At 44.9% G+C, this 22,414-nt stretch overlaps 1 protein-coding gene across 10 annotated transcripts in view; it reads left to right on the top strand.

Annotated features, from left to right (window-relative positions):
* Nucleotides 1-22,414, top strand: part of LOC309381042 (sodium channel protein type 5 subunit alpha-like) — a 215,660-nt gene that overhangs the window by 180,017 nt on the left and 13,229 nt on the right. For 4 of the 10 annotated variants that reach the window (XM_081931407.1, XM_081931400.1, XM_081931402.1 and 1 more), the window contains 3 exons: nucleotides 3,503-3,625; nucleotides 4,488-4,610; nucleotides 20,258-20,539. In XM_081931407.1, the coding sequence (XP_081787533.1) occupies nucleotides 3,503-3,625; nucleotides 4,488-4,610; nucleotides 20,258-20,539 (528 nt within the window). The remainder of the gene's footprint in view (nucleotides 1-3,502; nucleotides 3,626-4,487; nucleotides 4,611-20,257; nucleotides 20,540-22,414) is intronic. The other 6 variants (XM_081931409.1, XM_081931404.1, XM_081931406.1 and 3 more) reach the window with 3 other exon arrangements.

Below are 22,414 nucleotides of genomic sequence, written 5' to 3'. Positions count from 1 at the left end.
AGTTATTGCTGCCTTTCATTATCCTCACAACCAGTCCTGGGAGGTCAGTGAAGGCGAGAGAGAGAAATGGCTGCCCCATTAGCTTAGCAACTGAAATTGAGCATGTGACGTTAATGTAAATTCTAAACCAGGTTTTCTCTTTGCCGCTGGATAGGTCAGTGGGTAAGTGCTGGTGGTTCCTCGCCTTTGCATTCTTGGCCCTTTTTTTCCAGGACTCTTAAGCATGGCAGCCTCTTCCCATTGGAAGCTAGGCATGCAAATTGTTCTCGGTGGAAGATGGTTATTTGCATAATGGCTGCTGCTGTCTCAGGGACATTGCTGGCTACCTGAATGGCAGGGTTGTAGCTCAATGGAAGAGCAATTGCTTCCCATGCAGTAAGTCTCAGCTTCAATCTACAACATCTCCAGGTCTGGCTGGGAGAGACCCCATGCCTGAAGCCCTGCAGACCCAGTCAGTGTGGACAATGCTGTGCTAGATGGAGTAATAGTTGGACTTAGTGTATGCCAGCTTCCTGTGTTCCTAGCATGATCAACCCCAGTGCAGTTCATAGGATCAAGGGTCCTCTCTGAGGATTCTGCCCCTTTCATCTGGAAAAGAGGGACCCAAGTGACCCTTCCCATGGGGAACTGCATAGGTGTCATGGACTAGTTCGACACAGAGGAATGGTGGGAGGAACCAGCTGGGGAACCACCAAGGAAAGCAGGATCAGAACCTGGGGTCAGAGGGAGAAGGCTGGGAAGAGGTGTTGGGAGCTGGGGAGGTAACAGGGCTTAGTGAGCAGGGAGAGCCTGTGGCAGAGAGAAGCCCAGAATCGGAGGCAGAAGCTGTAGCAGGTGAAGCCAAGAGGAAGAGTTGAGTCAGGCTGGCGAAGAGTCATGGGTGCCTCCCGCTCCTGCCGCAACAAGCTCACCTCCCCCATTGTCTTACAGAACCAGAAGAGGGCTGAATCGGGTGAAACAGTGCCAGGCCACATGCAGGAAAAATTTGCTTGGGGAAAGCCCTGGAGATAGATGAGGGGACTTAGATGGCTGTGGAGAAGCAGGGACTTTGAGTCTTGGCAACTGGATCATGGGGTACGACCTACCCCATGAGCTGCTCATTAGGCCTGACACTCAGCCAAGTCTGTAAAGACTGTGTTTTTGCTAATAAAGAGTTAAGGTGTGATTTACTGTCGGCTCGCTCTCTGACAATGGTTTTATGTATCCACCGGTGCCGATGTGACAGCAGCTGCCATTTCACTAATCCCCACCCTCCTCTCGAATCTAGTTCCATGCCTAGCAGCCAACGCTGGGTTTTGCTAGCAGAACTGACCACCCTCCCCTCCATCCCAGCTTTCTAACAGTACTTCTTCCAGCTGCATTGGCAAGTAAGTTCAGGTCAGGAAGAAAAAGGTGGTCAGCCTTGCAGCCTCACAGGACTCTGGGGTGTTATCCTGTGCAAAAATGGATGTTTTACTCATCCAAGAGATTATGGCCACCCAAGTTGACATAGCATTTAGAATCTTGCCTTTACTTTTCTCTCGGAGAACTTTTGTTATTGGGCAGCATACAAATGTTGTAAACTGGAATTGTGATTAATAGGAACAATGTGTGAAGTGAGACCGCAAGCGTTTCCAGAGGCATCAAACCAATTCCGTACAAATTACTAGAAGGTGCATGGAAGTCTTGCATTTGGAAGCACTGCTGTGTGGCATTCTAGCAGGACAGGATTATGGGTGCAACATTCATCGGGGGAGAGAGGCTCAAACAGATGTGTTGGGAAGAATCAGGTCTTGCTTAACAAGCTTGCATTGGGGGAGGGAGCGGTGGGGGGGGGGGCAGGGAAGCTCTCTTTGAAAAGTGCTGACTTCCGCGTTTGCCGGGGCTATGTGGGGCAGTCAGCACGGATTTTGAAAGCTGTTTGATTATTTTAAAAATATCTTCCGTGGTCACATTTAATCAAGTCCAAAGCGCAAAGCCTATATGGTTGAGGTTTCTCCTATGAATAAAATTTGACAGGGAGAAATGAAATACCTCCAAAATCAACAGCGGAGTATTTAGTCAACTCACCTCAACCTATGGACTGTGTCCAAGGCTGCAAAGAGTTGCCAGCTATTGCAGCCTTTCCCTGCCTAATCCACGGAACAGACACCTGATAAATCTATGTCAGGAGGACAGCAGCACCTGTAGTGCATTTCACGGTTTAAGTGCACAAGAGTCATAGTTGGTAGGGACCCTTAGGGTTGTCTGGTGCAATGCAGGAACTGTGGGCATTCTGCATGCAAAGCAGGTGTTCTCCCACCCAGCTGTGCCTCCTTCTCAAGGTTTTGCCTTACCCATGAATGAATTAGGTGCACAAGTCAATGAAATGAGGGTGCCCCTGTTGCATCTAGTTACTTTAATCAATTCAGCTGTTGGTTTTGTGAATCGCCCTTCCTCCCAAGGGAGCCCAGGACAAGGTACGTTAAAGACTGAAGCAGCAGAGTTCATCTTGTAAAGATAAGCATAACAAATCACCACATAAAATGACAAAATAGCCATAAAATCAGAGTGATAAACACAACCATAAACCAACCAGCAGCTGGGTACTAAAACAACCTAATTTGATTTGTAAAAACCTTGTGACAGTGAGGAGGAAGACTGGGGAGTACTTGGGGCAGAAAACTGGGGGGCGGGGTGGAGAAAATTGAAAAATTGGAGCAGAGGCTTCTTGGGACAAGCCACAGTGGCAGCACCTCCCCCCTTTTAAAATACCATTTGGGCACTGTCCCAAGAGGTGGTGATGGGACTCTACTGGTGGCCCAACAGGTGGCTATGTTTTGTCTGATTGTCTCCTTGGAATGACACTGTAAAGTAGATCCACTAGCTAGCACAATGATTTCCACCTGTGCAGCAGAACTTCCCTCCCCTCCTCTCTCCCCTCACATCTCCTGTGCTCTCCCCAAATCTGCTCTGGAGGGTTGGAAGAAAACCTAGAACAAATTTGGGGGAATGCAAGGGGAGGAGAGGGAGGGGAAGTTCTGTTGCCCAATCAAAAGTCCCTGACCCAGCAGATCTGCTTCTTTGGATACTGCCCTGTATTGTGTTGTTCCTGAGGCATTGTTGGGAGCAAGGAAGATGGCAGCCACACTGCTACTCACCCTGGTAGGTCCCCTGTCCCAATCCCAATTTCTCAATTTTATTCCCACCCTCCCCAGATTTTGGCCTTCTGCCACTCTTTCATCCCAATGACCCCGGAGCTGAATGTTTAGTTGGGCATTCATTCCACTGCACAGCCCACTTTAAGCACTTTTTGTGAGCCACATGGCACATTGAGTCACGGTGGAGCAGACACTTCGTCAGAAACGTAGCCCCTGTTCGCTCACAACCTACACCTGCACTTGTATCAAAACGGCCAAGTGAGTTTACCTGGGTCCTCAGAATCTCCCCCTGATTGTGCTGTTCCTATTTTCTCTCTGTGTCTCTTCCTTTCTCTCTTTGCTCGCCTTGACCAATAATTTCAAATTCCATTCGATCTGCACAGATTTCAGTTATTTGCCAGATAGGATCAATTCTCGGCTATGACCACCTGGCCGCTATGAAATCCCTCAGAACGCTGAGGGCCTTGAGGCCCCTCCGAGCCCTGTCCCGATTTGAGAGCATCAGGGTAAGGGTTGTCGTCTTTCAGTGTCTATGAAGTGTGTTCACCTCCAGTAATCGGCACCTTCTCTCTTTTTCCCACAGGTTAACGGGCCATCCAATCTTTCCTTAAGGTGGCACATGGCGGCTTCATTTTGCTAATCCAAAGCAAGGCAATGGCTACAGTTCTTTATAGAGAAGGGTGTAACATAGTGACACAGATCCAACACCATTTAAAACACGCACACACACAATGAAATTGGGTATTACAGAGATACATCACAGGCTATGGCATTCTTTTTCAAAGGATCGTAATAAATGGCTGGGTCTTGCAAAGTGATTCATCTTGAGGGCACAAAATTACAGTGTTTGCATAATTTAATAATGGGAGCTGTGCCCACATCTCTGCTGTTTCCATTCAATTATATATATAAAAAATCAAATCAACTGCACACAAAAAAAGTTTGTGTTTCAGGAAAACACTGCCAGAATTAGACTTTGCTGGTCCTTCTTTCTTCCTTTTTCTGACCGACTTTTGACATCAGTTGGAGCTCCATGTGGTCACCTTGAGGAAAGTAAGACAACATTTAAGATGGGGGTCCCCTCTGGTTTTGAAGTCTTGTGGTTTCATTTTGCACTGGAAATCAGTGAATGGGTCTATATCCTGAAGGTCTCCTGGACATGATTTTGATGCATGAGAATGCTGATGGGGTTGTTTTGCCCCTGCCTTTGTGCTGGGTTAATGCTATATATTTTCCCTCCTTTTAGGCTCTTTCTTCATCAGTTGATTAACCAGGCTTATCTTTACAGGTGAAAATCCAGAGAAGAGAAGCTGAATGGTAGGATTTGTGCTAATGGTTTGGACTTTTCCATTTTGTGTCTCCATTCAGGTCTCATTAGTAAGCCTCATAGCTAGTACACTTGGATACTCCGAAATGGGTCCCATTAAATCCCTTAGGACCCTCAGAGCTCTGAGACCCTTAAGAGCACTATCACGATTTGAAGGGATGAGGGTAAGATTCAGTTAAAACAACAACCCACATGACCCATCATCGAAGCCCACCTGTCCATGGACATCCACCAGCATGTTGTGAGGGCCATCATTCCTTCCTTCCTTCCTTCCTTCCATCATTTGTTCATTCATTCCTTAGTTGTGTTTTTGTTTTCGTTTTTCATCCTAAGCTGTAAATGAAACAATTGATAAATGCCATATGTTGCAATATACCCCCCTCCCTTTCGCCTCCCTCCTCCTCTGACAAATTCATCCAGCTTGCTTGTAGGAGTAGCTTCAGCTTTGACTGATGCCCACCCTGGTGGATTCCCTTATGAGCTAATCCTGCCACATTCCTTGTCCTACAGCACTTTACAAACACACTTCAGGCTGAGCGCACATCTGGCTGACAAATCTGCCTCAGTAATGAGGTGCTCCAAAGAAAACAATTTGGCTTCTCCAGCTTTAAGGTGGCCTTTTGTGCACCCACAAAAGCTGCCAGAAGGTGAGGCGAACGTTGCCATCAACCAGACCCCTCACAGAAAGGCTGCCTTTGGGTGTTACAGCAAACCGTGGTTCATAGTGATGCGAAGGAGCCTAGGAGAGCCCCGATCCATGCATTCCCCCCTTTTCTCCTCCAGCGCAGCTACAAAGTGGAGTCCAGAAAATTTTGCTTCCGCTTTTGATTAACCACTGATATCAGAACCCTAAACGATAGTTTTAAGTGTGATTTGTTTGAACAAGCCAGCTTCATAAACCATGGTTTGAAGTTCACATTTCAAACAAGCCATGGTTAAAAATAAACCACTGGTTAAGCGAAAACCATAGGCTTTGCTTCTGGGAGGGGAGGAAGAGTGTCTAAGCCTGCATCTCATTCTTGCCTGCTAAACCATGGTTTGGTGTGATGTCCAAATTGGTACACTATATAGTTCTACAGTTCCTCGTTTCTACTATATCCTGCATTAAGGGTTAACATGGACAGATAAGATTCCTCTTCTGCCTGAAGCTATTTATTTGAACAAGGCTCTAAATGCAGAGAGCCATCCCCAGGTTAGGAAAAGATCTCACCTATCTAGCATGTGTGCCACTCCTGCTTCTGTGACTACCAAATGGCCACACATTGGAAGTAATATTTGCAAAGGGCTGGGAAACTGGACAGTTTAAATCCAGCTGTTCTGGGCTTTGTGTATGTAGGTGTTAGGCACATGTTATGTCTCAAGTGTGCCCAAGGAGAGGGCATGGCATGAGAGCACAACCCAATTTCCAGGGCACATACATTCCCTACACTTATAGACTCATCTAAACCAAGATATTTTACTACTTCAGTCTGTATCTAGACCAGCGCATGAGCTGATTAACATTTTGCTGCTTGAACTCAGCTACCGAAAACCCCCTACATTTAAATGGCGTAATAAAACCATAGGGCACCCGCTGCAAAGGGTCACATGGCTTGAAATGGGCTAGCCGCCCAATAAACCAACGCCAAGGCAGTGTTAAGAGAAAGATTAGGCGCCCAGTGCCATGTTTGTTCACAAGAACCCAGCCACTGAAAGTACATACATGTGACGTCCCTAACCCACAAGTCAGATATTTCTTGAACCTAAAAATGTCAAATGCACGAATCAGCCATAAGTTATATTGGCTACAATAGCCTTCCTCAACCTGGTGCTCTTGAGGAGTTTTGAATTGCCGTAGGAATGCTAATACATTTGGGTACCTGGGAGCCATCTTTCAGAAGACAATACCAAACATCTCTTCATGTTTGCTGTTGCCAGTCTTTCTGAGGCTTTTTTGTCTCCTCCACTGCATACATTTAGGGCTCATCCACACTTCTTGCCCTTCACTTTCTATGTGCACGTCTGTGCTTTAAAGCGCTGTGTCCGAACCCCCTATTTCCATTCTTCCCAGTAGATTTTTAACACTAAATTTGAACAAACGGCAATTCAGGTTTTCCTGAATCGTTTTGCTCCAATTCAGCAGTAAAGAGTGGGTTTTCACGGGGAATAAAAAAGCATTCAGACATAGAATTGTAGTGTTGGAAGGGATCCCGAGGATCATCTAGTCCAACCCCCTGCAGTGCCAGAATCTTTTGCCCAATTTGGGTCTCGAACCCAGGGCCCAGAGATTAAGAGTCTCATGCTGTACCGACTGAGCTACCATCATGGTGCTGTAAAGCGCAGGCCTGTGACTAGAAACGCAGCACAAAAGGAAGTCTGGATGAGCCCTCAAAGCACTCTATTCCACTTGAAGAGTTACGGTTTTCCCCTGAGAATCATTGTTAAGGGAGCCGAGAGTCCTTAGGAAACACTGAAACTCGAGTTCCCAAGATTTTGGGCATGGGGGATCCATGACTCTTAAAGAGGAATAAGAGCACTTTAAATGTATGGGGGTAGATGTGGCCATAGTTTGCATCTTGGCTCTGGAGTTTACCAGGCCCGGCGGAGATTTAACACACAGCACTGATCTTTATGTAGGATTAAGGATTGAGAATGGACCCTGGGGTTGTGATGTCTTTGCCTATAGCCTCTCATCTCTCATGCACAAATTCGTTTTCACACCCTTTACCAAATTTCAATTTCTAAAAACCCAAATAACCCATAACCAGGTGGAAAGTTTTCCCAAAAAGACAGTGTGCACTACAGCTGCATTTAAACGTGAACATAAAAGAAATGTGGCCAAATCATTTGGAGGATTCCTGCTCAAGAAGTGCCTGGATTAGCTGCGCTTGCCATGCATGCCATTCCCTGCACCTCTCGCCTCTTCTCCATTTCATTGCACTTGCCATCCCATAAACGGTGTGTGCATGTTTACATTTGGGCCATTTGCATGCAGGTATCAGAAGCCTTGGCTTTACATGATGAGTAGCACCTTGCTCATTCCTATTCATGGCTTGTGACATCTTGTGGCCTGCTGTTTGCTTGGACCCACACAATGGGTGAAGGATCCTGCCTTCAGCTGGGAAGGTGGAATTGATGGTCTTCTGCCCCACTTCCCATTCTGTGTTTCTGTGTTTGCCGTGTTTCAAGCTCCCCTCTATTTCCAAGAGTTCTGAGCTAGATGCATGTAAATAGAGGTGATGCAAACCACAAAGTTCAAATTCGGAAACAAAAAGTGCAGATTTCCGTTGTGCAAATACATTGTCAAAAGCAACAAAATGTTTTCTTTTTAAATAAGAAAAGAAAAGGAGCGTTTGCAATAAGCAGATACGGCTGTTTCTCCCCACCCCCCTTTTAAAGCAAATGCTCACAAATGTGCCAAATTATCATTGCTAGCATGTGATGTTCTGTCAAATATGTAAATGTTTGGAAGAAAGAGTTTGCGTTTGAAGCCCATGGCTTGCTTTCCTTCAAAGCACCTTTGCAATTGGAGATGTAGACATTAATATGCTTGTTTACGCCCTCACTTGTTTGTGAACATAGCATTTGTGTGTGTGTGTGTGTGTGTGTGTGTGTGCAGGATTGCAATCCCTTCTGTACTTTTTGGTTCCCTTGTGCATGTCTGTGCCATATTTGCATATATAATTTTCTGTCTAGGAAAGCATTTGGACCAATGTTGCTTGTATGATTCATTTTGTCAAGAGTCCACAATTGTATGATTCTATGTAACTCCCATTGGCCCCAGCTGCTGGGTGCTGGCATCACTTAGGGGAAGGCTGGTTAATGTGCTCTAAAAGATATCAGTCTGTGTTAATGTGCTCTAAAAGATATCAGTCTGGAAAATATGTCATAGGGCCAGATCAGCCAACCTGGTGCCCTCCATATGTTTATTTACCACTCCCTTTCCTTTGTGAGGGCACCTCTGTCAATCAAGAATACATGCAATATGTTTAAAAGGGGCATAATGCTTTTGTTCAGATGCACTGGTTATAGGAGTGTGTCTGAGTTGTGTTCGTTTTGGTATACTAAAAGTGCAAAGATCAATGCAGAGGTAATGACATCGGTCAATGCCCATTTTGCCAAATCCATTTCTTCTGCAGCTGCTTACAATTTGGGCACCCTAAAAACTGCTGTGAGGCCTCTTAGTCCTGCAGGTTCTTCTAATTATTACCTCTTAAGAGTCATCAAATTTCAGGGCTTGGGGAGCCTACACAGGTTTTCTTTTAAAGCAGGATTTCAGCTTCCAAGTATAGTGGAGCTTAGTCCCATTTGTTATATTCTTGCCTGCTGCTAAGCTGACACTGCAGCTTTAGGCAGAAATCCTAGACATACTTCCCCAGGAGTAAATCCCACCGGGCTCAGTGGGGCTTACTTCTGAGTAGACTTACATAGGATTGCACTGTTTGTTACTTGTTGTTTTTTAGTTTTCTCTGCTTTGAGAAATCATTTGAATCAAAAAGTGAGAAGTCATCAGATAAACAAAATCATCACTCAGCTGTTCCAGTGTGTGTGTGTGTTTAAAATAAAGGCTGCTTTTCAGCTGTTGCAGTTCTCCCACCCCAAAAGGGATTTACATGAAAGAACAAAATGAAATGAGACAACACCATGTAACACAAATTAAAGCACAGATTAGGTCCAATGTTAGTTATACTCAGATTTAACCCACCTAAATGAGTGGACATGACAAATTTAGGCCCATTAATTTCCATAGGTTTACTCTGAGTAAAACGTTGGTGATACAATCCATAAATCTTAAAAGCAGAAGTTTAAAAATTTCAATTATATATTGCCAAGCCATACAGATAATAGTAATAGTAGTACAGTAATGATTTTATTATTTATACCCCTCCCATCTGGCTGGGTTCCCCCAGCCACTCTGGGCGGCTTCCAGCACATAAAAATATAATAATAAAATGTCAAAGATTTAAAACTTCCTGATACAGGGCTGCCTTCAGATGCCTTCTAAACATTGTGTAGTTCTATAATAATAATGAAGTAATTAAGATTTAGAATGTATTGACTGCTTGTGCAAATGCCACCAGGAATGGAGCTTGTACTATAAAAGGGAAGATCTTCCATTAGGAAACCACCACAAAAAGGCCCTGCCTGGCGCTCTAAACCAACTGAACCTCTGCATAATGTCTCTGTTAAAATCATACTTTATGTTCATTTTAACAAGGTCCATAATTTTATTTTATTTAAGCAAAACATCTGGAGGGCCAAGGTTGAGGAAGCCTGATATACATAGGTGCAAATTTAGAAAGAATTATTATCAGTTAAATAGGACAAACAGTCCATTTCTGCCTGGTGGGAAAGAGCAGCAGGCCTGTTTGCCCTCAAAACAGAGGGTTGTTGTCTGTAAAGTTGGGCACAGGACCGCCCTAAAAATTGAGAATAATTTAGTTGTGATTTGAACACAAGCCTCCTATTTCACCACCAAGGCAGACAACTACTTTCTGACTCTGTGTATGTGTTACTGCTAGGGAGGGAAGAATCTGTCAGTTTCGGTTCTCTCCTTTTCTCCATCTTAAAATCAGCCCTCCACATTTTGCAGCAATTTGCAAGCTTAAAGAAAAAACATCCTCATGAAAATACATTAGCATTTTAGTGCAAGTTTTTCCCTAATTAACACAATTCTGTATGCAGTTTTAGGGACACGGGTGGCACTGTGGGTTAAACCACAGAGCCTAGGGCTTGCCAATCAGAAGGTCGGCGGTTCGAATCCCCACGACGGGGTGAGCTCCCATTGCTCGGTCCCTGCTCCTGCCAACCTAGCAGATTGAAAGCACACCAGTGCAAGTAGATAAATAGGTACCGCTCTGGCAGAAGGTAAACGACGTTTCCGTGCGCTGCTCTGGTTCGCCAGAAACAGCTTAGTCATGCTGGCCACATGACCTGGAAGCTGTACGCCGGCTCCCTCGGCCAATAAAGCGAGATGAGCACTGCAACCCCAAAGTTGGTCACGACTGGACCTAATGGTCAGGGGTCCCTTTACTTATATGCAGTTTAGACTAATGTACATATTTTTTCAAGCATATGCATTTTTGTACACTATTTTCACAAATACCTTCATTTAATGCACATTTTTCCTGCATAATTGCATTTTTGCATGTTTTGGTTGGAGAACTGCATCACAAAAATCACATAAGTGCAAATTTCAAAGACTAGCTGTGTTTGGTTTCTGACAGTGCTAATCTGATACATTCAGCTGTAAATGTGTTGTGAGTCGAATTTCTCCTCCACCCCTAGTGCCTGCTGTGCTGGACTGGGCCCTTTTCTTCCTCTCTTGGTGCATTTACTCGGTCAGATTTGAGTGAGGAATAATTACGAAAAAATGCCCCAGGAAAATCAAGTCATTTTATTTTTAGTAGATTTAGCCACACTTAAACCATGGCTTACGGACAGTAAAACTTAGCATTATTACCAGCTGACGATATGCTCTAGAGTGCAGAAGGAAATTCAGCTCCTATAAGACATGTATTAAGTAGTTTTAATACCCCAGTACAAATACATCAAGCGGGAAGGATGATAATAGCTCGTAAGTTCATTCTGTGGGAACACATTATGAGACAAAGCCTAGTTTTCAAGCCAATGGACTTGGCGAAACTTCTTTGAAGTTAATGGGGCCTATGATGGTGGGCTAATCAGAGCATCAGGACTGAATGTGAAGGGAAGGTACCCTGAGGCAAGGGTCAAATGAAGTTTCCCCCTCCTTGATCTCTGCGAATACACCTAGGTAGTCGCTCCATCTCCCGCCCTCCTTCCTATTTTTACTGGTTCATGCAGTGGTGGGCTACACAGTGAGACATTGAACTGTGGCACACATGCAGTAGACTAGGTTGCTGAGGGCTGTTGTCAAAACTTGCCCAAGCTCAGAGACAGCACCAGGGGGCCCATAGCTGAGCTCTAGCACAGGCAGATCAGAATTCAGATTCTGGAGAGGCAAACAATGGTCCACAGACACAGAATGTGGCCCAGGTGGGCTGGTGGTTAGTTCTGGATCAGAGTGCAAAACGAGGCAGAAGTCAGAGGAGAGGCTACTTGCCACAATGGCTATGCTCTACCTTCGCTGTGATGAGAGACATGGTGCTTCTGAATACCATTTATCAGGAATTGCAGGTGTCTAGACAACATGTTAGGGATGTGGGTGGCGCTGTGGGTTAAACCACAGAGCCTAGGACCTGCCAATCAGAAGGTTGGTGGTTCGAATCCCCGCGATGGGGTGAGCTCCCATTGTTCGGTCCCTGCTCCTGCCAACCTAGCAGTTTGAAAGCACACCAGTGCAAGTAGATAAATAGGTACCACTCTGGCGGAAGGTAAACAGCGTTTCCGTGCGCTGCTCTGGTTCGCCAGAAGCAGCTTAGTCATGCTGGCCACATGACCAGCTGTACGCTGGCTCCCTTGGCCAATAAAGCGAGATGAGTGCTGCAACCCCAGTCGGTCACGACTGGACCTAATGGTCAGGGGTTCCTTTACCTTTACCTTAGGCAACACGTTCTCTTTTGCAACCCGGGTTGTTTGGATACTAGGAATTGCAGGTGGGCAGAGTGCTGTTGTATTCAACAGGCACTTGGATGGCCACTGTGAGAACAGGGTGCTGGACTATACAAGTGCCTTTGAACTGATCCAGTAGGCTCATCTTCTGTTCTTATGGCATTGGTTTGAATGAGGAGCTGGCTCACAGCCTGGTCATGGAGGTTGGCTGATAGCATTTGGGCTGTTTCTGAAGCCTAGAGGGTGGCCTTGACCCTACAGAGCTCGGTAGTCTGCTTGGTTTGCTGAGTGCCCAGAGTGTTGGCATTGTAGGACATAAGGTTCCAAAACCAGGGTTTTGGGAACCTGTGATTCAAGACACATACCCTCAAGTACCTGAAGGAATGCATGTGTACATTTGTAGCCATGCATGCCCAACTGCTTCAACGGGGACCCAAGTATGTTGCACATTCAGATACGAATACATATGCCCTCCATCACCACTCACTCTGCTTCCTTAAAAAAAAACCTTCTGTTTTGGCATTTTGTCCTGGCAGAATTGCTGGCAGAAGCTGCTGCTTCACTGCAACAGGTGGAAAAGTTGCAACTCCCTATGTCCAAGCAAGGAGTTGAAGTGTCATTTTCAGGGGCAAACTAGATGTGACATTTGTTGTTGTTGTTGTTGTAGTATTGCATTTATAACCAAGGAGCTAATGGTAGCATATATGGTTCTCCCACACCTTCCCATGTTCTCCTTGCAATAACTATGAGGCAGATTAGGCTGAGTGACAGTGACTGGTCACCCAGCCAGCTTCATGGCTAAGGGGGTTTTTGAACCCTGATCTCCCTAGTAATTGTCCAATATGCCTAACTATTACACGCTGGCTCTCAATCCTTCTATCAGCAACCAGGTGCCTCTCCTCATTTCCTGAACTGGAGCAATGGGGATGGCTTTTTTGGGGGACGGGTGGAACAGTGATCCAAAGCAGGACTTCAGCAAAAGGTTAAATTCCTCGCCCCCTCTCATAGTCCCACCTAGAGCAGGAGCTCTTTTATAAAACGCCATTTGTGGAATTTCTATTTTTTTTTTTTTTTTTTTTTTTTTTTTTGCATAATTTTTATTGATTTACAAGATCAGACTACAAACAAACATAACAATTCTTTACATATTCCTGAAAAGGATGACTTCCTTCAGTCTTACCACGAATCGTCCATGCTACTAATAAATAATGTTTCTGCATTTCTTTGTTTGTAATGCCATAAAACATTTCCATTTGTACCTTTCCTTTTAGGCATTACCCTTTACCCCTTACAGAGCATCTTTGAAACCCACCAGAGTTATCTGATCATCAATTAAATTTTCCAGATATTTTGTAAAACTTTCCCAGTCTTTTATAAAACGCCATTTGTGGAATTTCTAATCTCATGAATAAAGTCATGTCTCATTTGTCCTTCATTCAGTCTGAGCTCAGTTTGGGTTCCTTTGGCCTCCGCAAGACAGAAAATACTGAGGAAACAGATCTGCTGTTTTCTTGACACATATACAACTGGAGAGAGCAGGTGCTTTACAATCTGCATTCTTTTCAGTGAAACTAAAGGAAAGGAAAAGAAGCTTAGGTTAAACATCCTAGACTCTAAGACAGCGGTTCTCAACCTGTGGGTCCCCAGATGTTGTTGGACTACAGCTCCCATCATCCCTAGCTAGCAAGGCCAGAGCTCAGGAATGATGGGAGTTGTAGTCCAACAACATCTGGGGACCCACAGGTTGAGAAAGGCTGGTCTAGAAGGACAAGCTTTCTTAGATTTGCAACTCACCATTCATGCTGAGTCATGGTAATAACCTCACATTTTTCTAAACGCCCAACTGCTGCCATCAGTGGGTCTCAAAGAGAATTGTGCTTTGTTGCCCTAGGACAGGAGGATCAGCCCAAAGGTCTCTTTAGTCCAGGATCCTGGCCAGCTAGATGCCTCTGGCAAGCCTGAAAGCAAGACCTGAGTGCCATAGCACTCCTTCCTATTTGTGATTCCCAGCAACTGATGATGATGATGATGATGATGATGATGATAATAATAATAATAATAATAATAATAATAATAATAATAATAATACCTTTATTGTCATTGTACAATGAAATTAAACGAGCCCCCCCAACACTCAATCTCTTATTGTGTCTTGTGTCCCTGCACATAGTGAGTAGCCATGGATAGCTTTGCCCTCCAAATGTTTTTGTGTCCAAGCTTTTTGTACCTTGTCTTGTTACCTGAATGAGCTTTCTTTGACGTGTTCAGAAGGCAACAGGAGAGAAGGGAGAGAGAAAGCTGGGCATTGCATGGCCTGGTGGCAGTGGCGTAGCGTGGGGGGTGCAGGGGGGCCGGCCGCACTGGGCGCAACATCTGGGGGTTAGGGTTAGGGGGCGGAAATCCACGGGTTAGGGGGCGCAAATTACTTGCCTTGCCCCGGGTGCTGACAACCCACGCTACGCCACTGCCTGGTGGATCCTTTTGCACCCCACCCCGCTTAACCCGCATGCTTGTGTCTTGAATGTGTGCATGTCCCTTTTCCCACAGCGTTCCTCATTTGGAAATTCAAGTCTTAAAATCTCACATGTGTGCCACGCAGTGTATTCGCAGTAGTTCTGGGTTGGCACAGAGGGACATTGAACAAGGACCAAATGTGTGTGGTTGCATTCGCCACACACACAGCCAGCACAAAAGATTTCGTTTTGGCCAGTATTTGAACAGGAGCTGCTTTCTTAATACAGTGGTACCTCAGGTTACAAACACTTCAGGTTACAGACTCCGGTAAGCCGGAAGTAGTACCTCAGGTTTAAGAACTTTACCTCAGGATAAGAACAGAAATCGTGTGGCGGCAGCGGGAGGCCCTATTAGCTAAAGTGGTACCTCAGGTTAAGAATGGTTTCAGGTTAAGAACGGACCTCCGGAACGAATTAAGTTCGTAACCAGAGGTACCACTGTACTTTTAATTTGAATAATGTTAATTGGGTCAACAAAAATGCCGCAGACATCACAGAAATGCACGAGCAGGCACAAAATATAAGCAGCTCTTAAATGAAATGTTTCTGGACATTAGACAGACAAGCCCAAAGTATTTTATCCGCTGGTTTTCATGTGAAAAAGGTGGGCAGATATAAACACATCCACATGCATAGATCTCACTCATAACTACCACAGGCTACACTGCTGTTGAGCACAAAATGTTCTACTACTCTTGCTTTCTAGGCTACCATGAAGGCTATTTCTTCCTCGAGCCAGGAATACAGTGACTGATTTATGATGAAGGAACAGCCATGAATGACAAACGACAATGAATCTTAGGAGAGCATTACGATTAATTGTTCACATCCCTCCCCTGCTCTTCTTTAACTTTTTTTCTAAAACAGTTGGGGGTTTTTTACATTAAGCTTTTTATTAATGCAAAATCGAAAAGTACAGAGAGACTATAATCAGAGTTGCAAAACATAAAAGCAGTACAGAGATTGTATTTTCCAAATAGATAAGGGAGCAGATATTGTAGAAAAATAAAAGCAAAGCACATAATGAAAGCCAAACTGCGATTTGGAGTTTTACATATCTGAATTCGGCACATAAGAAACGAAGTGCCACCAAACACTCTTAGAAAAGCAGACTGTAATTGTGCACATCTTTTCCCTGCTCTCCTTTCAAAAGGAAACCAGAGGAGAATACAGCAGTGACAGAGCCTATGGCTAATTAGGGAGAGGCCATGACTCAGTGGCAGAGTGCATGCTTTGCCCGATTTAATCTCTGGCACCATCTCACTGGAAACTGCCACTTCTCCATGCTTCCATGGCGTCTGTAGGGGCACTGCCCTGTGAGATTCTGCTGCCCAAGGTGGCTGCCTCAGTCCACCTGATGGGCCGGCCAGCCCTCTTATCAGCACAACGCAGATGTGCACTCTCATGGATGCTATTCTCTATTTTATGTGAGCTTAAGTGCTCCTGGCATGCCCCGCGGAGGACCTTATGGTCCACAAATGACAACACTTTGGAGGTCCCAAGTCGCAGAGTGGTTAGATTGGTCTCAACTAAGGCCAGGGCCTTTTCAGTACTGGCCCCGACTTGGTGGAACACTCTGTCACAAGAGACTAGGGCCCTGCGGGACTTGACATCTTTCCGCAGGGCCTGCAAGACAGAGCTGTTCCATCTGGCCTTTGGCTTGGACTCAGTCTGACCCTCATGCCCCCCCTTATGGTTTTGATCTATGGGCTACTTTTAAAATGAGGCTGCATTTTAAATTGTATTTTAACCTGCATTTTAATTGGGGGTTTTCCCCCCTTCTATTATGTTTTTACTGTAATTTTACTGGTGTTAGCCGCCCTGAGCCTGGCTCTGGCCGGGGAGGGCGGGGTATAAATAATGTTTTTTATTTTTATTATTATTTATTATTACTGCACACCCCAGTCACACCTTGACCACATTCCTGACACACGGTCCAGTTCTCTGCAGGATAGTCAATGACCACATCTCTCCTGTTTCCATAGAAATCCTTTGTCCCAGCGCAGTCCCTCCTGTTTCCTTCCAGGGATAAGCAGCACAACTTTATACAGCAGACATTGTATTAGAACGTACTAAACGAGAGGAAGCCAGTGTATAATAATAATAATAATAATAATAATAATAATAATAATAATAATTTATTTGTATCCTGCCCATCTGATTGGGTTGCCCCAGCAAATTATTACATTGCAAGTGTCAGTACTAATGTTCTATACCAACAGAACACATGGGAACTTGAGACTCTCCAGTTGCTGTTGAGACTACAAATCCCATCACCCCAACCGTTGACCTGTGGGTGATGGGATTTGGAGTCCCGCAACATTTGGAGGACCACATTCCCTCCCCTCCTTACAAAAGAAGAATGTTTGTTCACAATTAAAACAAATGACTGCCCCTATCCTTGATTTCTAAAATACATTTTTTTAAAAGTCATCATCATTAGTATTTTTTCCAATGCACTAGAACAAATTGCCTTCCTCTGATGTATAGAGTCTTGTGATCCTCCTTCTATTATTCTCCTTTACAGACACTGCAAATACTAATGGTGAAATCAATGTTATATTATGGGCTTGTCAGAAAGTCAGACACTGGCCTGTTAGAGGACAAGAAGTGAGGTTTCCCATAATTTAATCCACACATGACTCAAAATGTTATCCCCTCCCCAGTTCACTACCACTTTGTCTCAGTTTCCAAAATGTAAGCAGAAGGGGAGGAAGGTTAAGTCAGGAGCTCTCCACAAAGCGTAGACTAATTATTGCACTCCTCTACTTCAGTCTTGACAAAGAGTTGGCAGTGTATGTGATAATGCCAGATCTATAGAAGACTTCCCAAGCCTTTAATATGTCTCAGTAAGATGGAAACAGTCCAACAAAAGTTTGCCATGACTGAACCAAGCACAGTTTTAAATCAATAGAACTGAAGTTAATGCATCTAAGCTCCATTCTGCTGCTGGATCGTGACTTACCTTTTGCTGGATTGGGCCCCAGTGTAATGCTCTGCATGCATGTAAACCCTTTGTACTGTACATACGGTGGTTCAAAAAATTGAGTGATGTGTCCGTAATTTAATGGCCATATTGTCCATTGGAATGCATGTTGCCATTATACTGTTTCCTGCCAGGGACGATACTATGTGTTTGCTACATAATTCATTTTTGTTGCTTCGGAACCATATTGCAAATGTGACTTTTCTTCCCTTGATGGTATTATCTTGATTGATCTATGTCTTATTTGGTCCCAAACCTTTCCAAAAGTCAATCAGCATCATTCTCCCTGACATCATTGGGCTTTGGGCCGGATCGTACATTATCATATCCTTAATTGTACAGTATTATTTTGCACGCCCGATTAAACATGTTGTGTTGCTTATGATCCTCTTTACAGTCCATGAAAAAATGTAGATTTTTGTAGATAATAAGATGCGGGAGGTGGCAATATACTGTGTACTGGGGAAATGAAATCAAGGGTTAAATAGTGGCAGACCCAGTTGGCCCACTTACAGGATGGCAATCCAACTCTAAATTAGGACTGGAGGGACAGGGATGCATCCCTTTCCCCCATCTTCCATTTCAAGTAATATGTGAAATAGAAGGTGGTGACTACCGTATTTTTCGCTCTATAGGACTCACTTTTCCCCCTTCAAAAATTAAGGGGAAATGTGTGTGCGTCCTATGGAGCGAAGACGCCATAGCCCTGCAACCCTCTCCCGGCTGCAGAGGTGATGTGCGGCTATGGCAGCAGTCTCTTTAGCCGTGCGCCACCTCTCCAGCCAGGAGAGTGCGTGCGGGGTTAAAGAAGCCCACCGTGACCCTCTCCCGGCTGGAGAGGTGACACGCGCCTATGGCAGGAGCCCCTTTAGCAGCACGCCACCTCTCCAGCCAGGAGAGCGTGGCTAAAGAAGCCATAGAAGCTTTCCGCTGCTCCCCGACCTGCTCTTTGGGGCTGGTGGTGGGCTTCCCCCCTGCCAGCCCCAAAGAGCAGGTCGAAAGGAACCTGAAGCCTGGAGAGCGAGAGGGGTTAGTGCGCACCGACCCCTCTCGCTCTCCAGGCTTCCAAGGTAGCCGCCTGAAGGCGACTGAACGCACCTTAAACGGCACCTTATTTCAGAGGGGGGAATCGAGGGGGGAAATTCTCCCCCTCTCTGCGCAGTGCCTCCTGCCGCTTCGCTGAAGGGGAGCTGGGCAGAGAGGGGGAGAATTTTTTCCCCTTGTTCTCCCCCCTCTAAAACAAGGTGCGTCCTATTGTCCAGTGCGTCCTATGGTGCGAAAAATACGGTAATTCGTTCCTCTTACAAAAGGGGAGAAAGATTGTGCAAATCAGCACCATGGATACCTCACATATTGCTTTAAATCACCCTTCCCCGTCCTGGTGCATTCCAGATGTTTCAAACTACAATTCTCATCACCCCTTTCCATTGGCTATGCTGGCTGGGGGCTGATGGGAATTGGAGTCCAGCAACGTTTTGAGGGTTGTGGAAGGCTGTTTTAGGTGCAAGGTGTGTATAGGGGTCTGTTCCTCTGCCACAGGACTTGGAACACTGACTGGATAGAATGTATATGCTGCGGCTATTATAACGAGCCTTCCAGCATGTCTTTGTTTTCTAATCAGTGGTGTCTTGGCCTCCAGCCCAGATTAGATTTAACTTTTAGATCGAGAGTCATTGATATGGTGAAGTTGGACTACAGGTCCCAGCATCCCTGGCCATTAGTCAATATGGCTGGGGCCAATGGGAGTTGGAGTTCCAACATTATCTGTAGGGAGCCATGCTGACTATCCCTGTGGAAGACCTTTGAGGAGCAATATTATCCCAGTTGAAGATTATGTTAAGGTTTGGCTTATGAGTCTTGCCTTCAGCCACAATGAACTAGTTTAAGCAGTTATGTAAATTGGGCTGCTTATGATGGTAGTACACAATTATGGACTTATGCCATTTCATTAATTAGTCTAAAAAACACCTGGAGGGTGGCTGCTCCATCTTAGACGTTTGAGGATCAATGCTACGCAGCCCACTACTAACCAGGAGGTAGCTGACAATAAATATTTTTTTAAATAGCCAATCTGTCCAAAGGACTTGTGAATTCTATACATGTCCACTTAGAAGTAAGTCTGATTGAGTTCAATAGGATTTACTCCCAAGTAAGTATGTATAGGGTTGCAGCTTCATAACCGTGCATAAAGTAACATGCTTCTGACTAGCTGAATAAACTAGGAAGCAGCCTTCATTTGGCACCAGCTGTAGCCAGCCTTGAACCAGAGGCTTCGCTATTGGTGTATCTGCTCCAGCTCAGCCAAACATTGTACGTATGGGTACTGTGGCTTGCATTCTGGCACAGCAGTCGGTCATTTTCCCCACTCAGCTGTAGGAAGCAGAACTCCTGTTGTGCTTCTGAATAATTTCTCGTTTCCTTGGAGCTGTTAAAAAGCATGGGTGTCCCTAGGTCAGGAGCTGGCAACTTGATTTTCCATCAGTCATCAAAAGCAGCCAACACATTGTACACTCAGTATTATGGGCATGGTGTTGCCTAGTCTTTACTAGGCTGTGTCAGTGACTTCATCATACATAGACAGTTTAGAGGATGTTCCTCATTTGAAGGATCCTAGATGAATCCATTGAAACGTATTCTACTAGTTTAACATCATTCTTGCTAAAGACATTGAATGTCATTCTGCTTTTCTGTAAGAGTCCCAGCCTAACTCAGGATAGTGGGTGTAGAGTAGCAACTTTGGAGTTGTGACTTAAAGCAGAACCCCTGCAATAACTGTGTTCTTTCTTCTCATTCATCGAAGGTGGTGGTCAATGCTTTGGTAGGCGCCATCCCTTCTATCATGAACGTCCTGCTTGTCTGCCTTATCTTCTGGCTCATCTTCAGCATCATGGGAGTCAACTTGTTTTCTGGGAAGTTTGGGAAATGCATTAACAACACGATAGGTGATGACCCTATGAACCAAACATTGGTCAACAACAAGAGCGATTGCCAAAACTTGAATGAAACTGGAGAGCTATACTGGACAAAAGTGAGGGTCAACTTTGATAATGTCGGTGCAGGCTACCTGGCTCTGCTGCAAGTGGTAAGTTCACTACTACTTATTCATGTTGTTATTAGGCAGTCACACTGACCGAAGGAATCTTAAGTCAATGTATTTATTTAGTAATAAATTCATTTATACACCCCTCTTAATTTAAACACACACAGCCCGTACAGAGTGGTTCACAAATGGTCAAATGTATAACACAGCAAAGCAAAACCGTAAGACCATCTTCAGCCTTAACAGAGTAGCAAGTCAGTAATCATGTAGACTGTTTGATGAACCAGGTACTCCCAAGACTTATTTAGCAATAACCACAGGCAAGTCCAGGGCATTAGAGAAGAGGTACATTTTTAGCACTCAATGAAGCTGGAGTAGACATGACTGGAACATTATGATCTGTAGATGATTGAGTGATTGAATCAATTTGCATAAATTTGCCTTTTGGGGAGGGCAACCCAATAGTTCTGAAGCAGGGATGGAGAACTTGTAGCCCTCCAAGGGTTGTTGAAGTCCCATGAGCTTCAACCAACATGGCCAATGGTCAGGGATGGAAGCAGCTGTTATCCAGCAACATCTGGATTCTCCGCCCCATCCTTACTGGAATGCCTTTTCTAAGAACATGTATGGCACTTGAAGCTTAGATAGACAGATAGCTAAATCTGTTGGCCAATTAATTGGAGGAATCCATTTAGCCAGTCGAAACAGTTTGAACTGATTAATCTAACCAATGAACTGTCTAAATCTTCCATGTTGTTATGCCAGTATGCCTGTTATTGGGATAGGGTTGCACATCAATTAAGGAATTTATAAGCTACCCTTCAACACAAACAATGCAATAACAGTTAATAAACTTCAAACAGGAAGCAACAGCATTGATCTGAAAAGGAGTCTGAATCATAAAACAGTGTGGAAAATAGGATGTCCAGGGTAGAGTTCAGACAAATCTGAGCCAAGAAACAGTGGGATAGAATAGCTTGAGTGAAAATCTTTTGAAGGGTCTTTCTCATACCTCCACTGCAGCCCCCCAGATGATTCCCGAAATCTGAGGGACCCTCTGGAATAGCATGAGTTGGACATAGGCATCTCCTTCATACAGAGTCAGGCTGTTGGCTTACACTGAGTGGTAGTGGCTGTCCAGGATTTCAGGCAAGGGTCTCTATCCCACCCATACCTGGAGATGCTAGGGTTGAACCTGGGACCTTCTGCAGGCAAAGCATGAGCTACATCCCTTCCCCAAAGGAAGACTGCAGAGGGAGGTGGAAATCAGCAGAGAGAAGCGGGGAGGGGCTTGTGTGAGTGGTTGCTCTTCATAGATGACATCCCTCAATGAAATAGCTTTCCAGTGGGTGCAAGAGGTTGCAGTGGTCAGGGAAAGTCGTGTAACTGAATTTCCTCTTGCACTACTGCGGATCCAGGACATTTCTCCCCTCGAGCAAGTTCTCTAAATCAATAACCAGCCAGATGAAGATATCCAATCCCTGTTATGTGTCCCCATCAGCAGGAACTGAGAGCTATACCACTGCTGATCATGGAGGTTTGGTTTCCCTAATTTGGCTAATGGTTGTAGATAGACTCCTCCACTGTGCCTTTATCTAACCCCTTTAAGGATGAGGAAAGGGCCTTCTCAGCTAGCGACCTTCAGCACACAGGAATTGGCCTTGTATCATATCTGTCCATTGTTCCACCTGGCTCAGATGTTCTGGAGTACAATTCCCATCAGATAGGTTGGAGAGCACATGAGACAGAGCCTTCTTGGTGGTGGTCCTGCTAGGTGGTGGCTGGGGAAACCCAGCTAGATGGGCAGGGTATAAATGTTGTTGTTGTTGTTGTTGTTTGTTGTTATGGAACTAACTCTCTTCCATTTAATATTCACTCAGCCTCTTCAGGCGTTCAAGAGTCTTAAAATATTTTTAC

This window comes from Podarcis melisellensis (assembly GCF_964234715.1).
Source record: "Podarcis melisellensis genome assembly, chromosome: 12".
Lineage (NCBI taxonomy): Eukaryota > Metazoa > Chordata > Lepidosauria > Squamata > Lacertidae > Podarcis > Podarcis melisellensis.
Note: the sequence above shows the minus strand (reverse complement) of the source record. Positions and strands in the feature narration are given on the sequence as shown.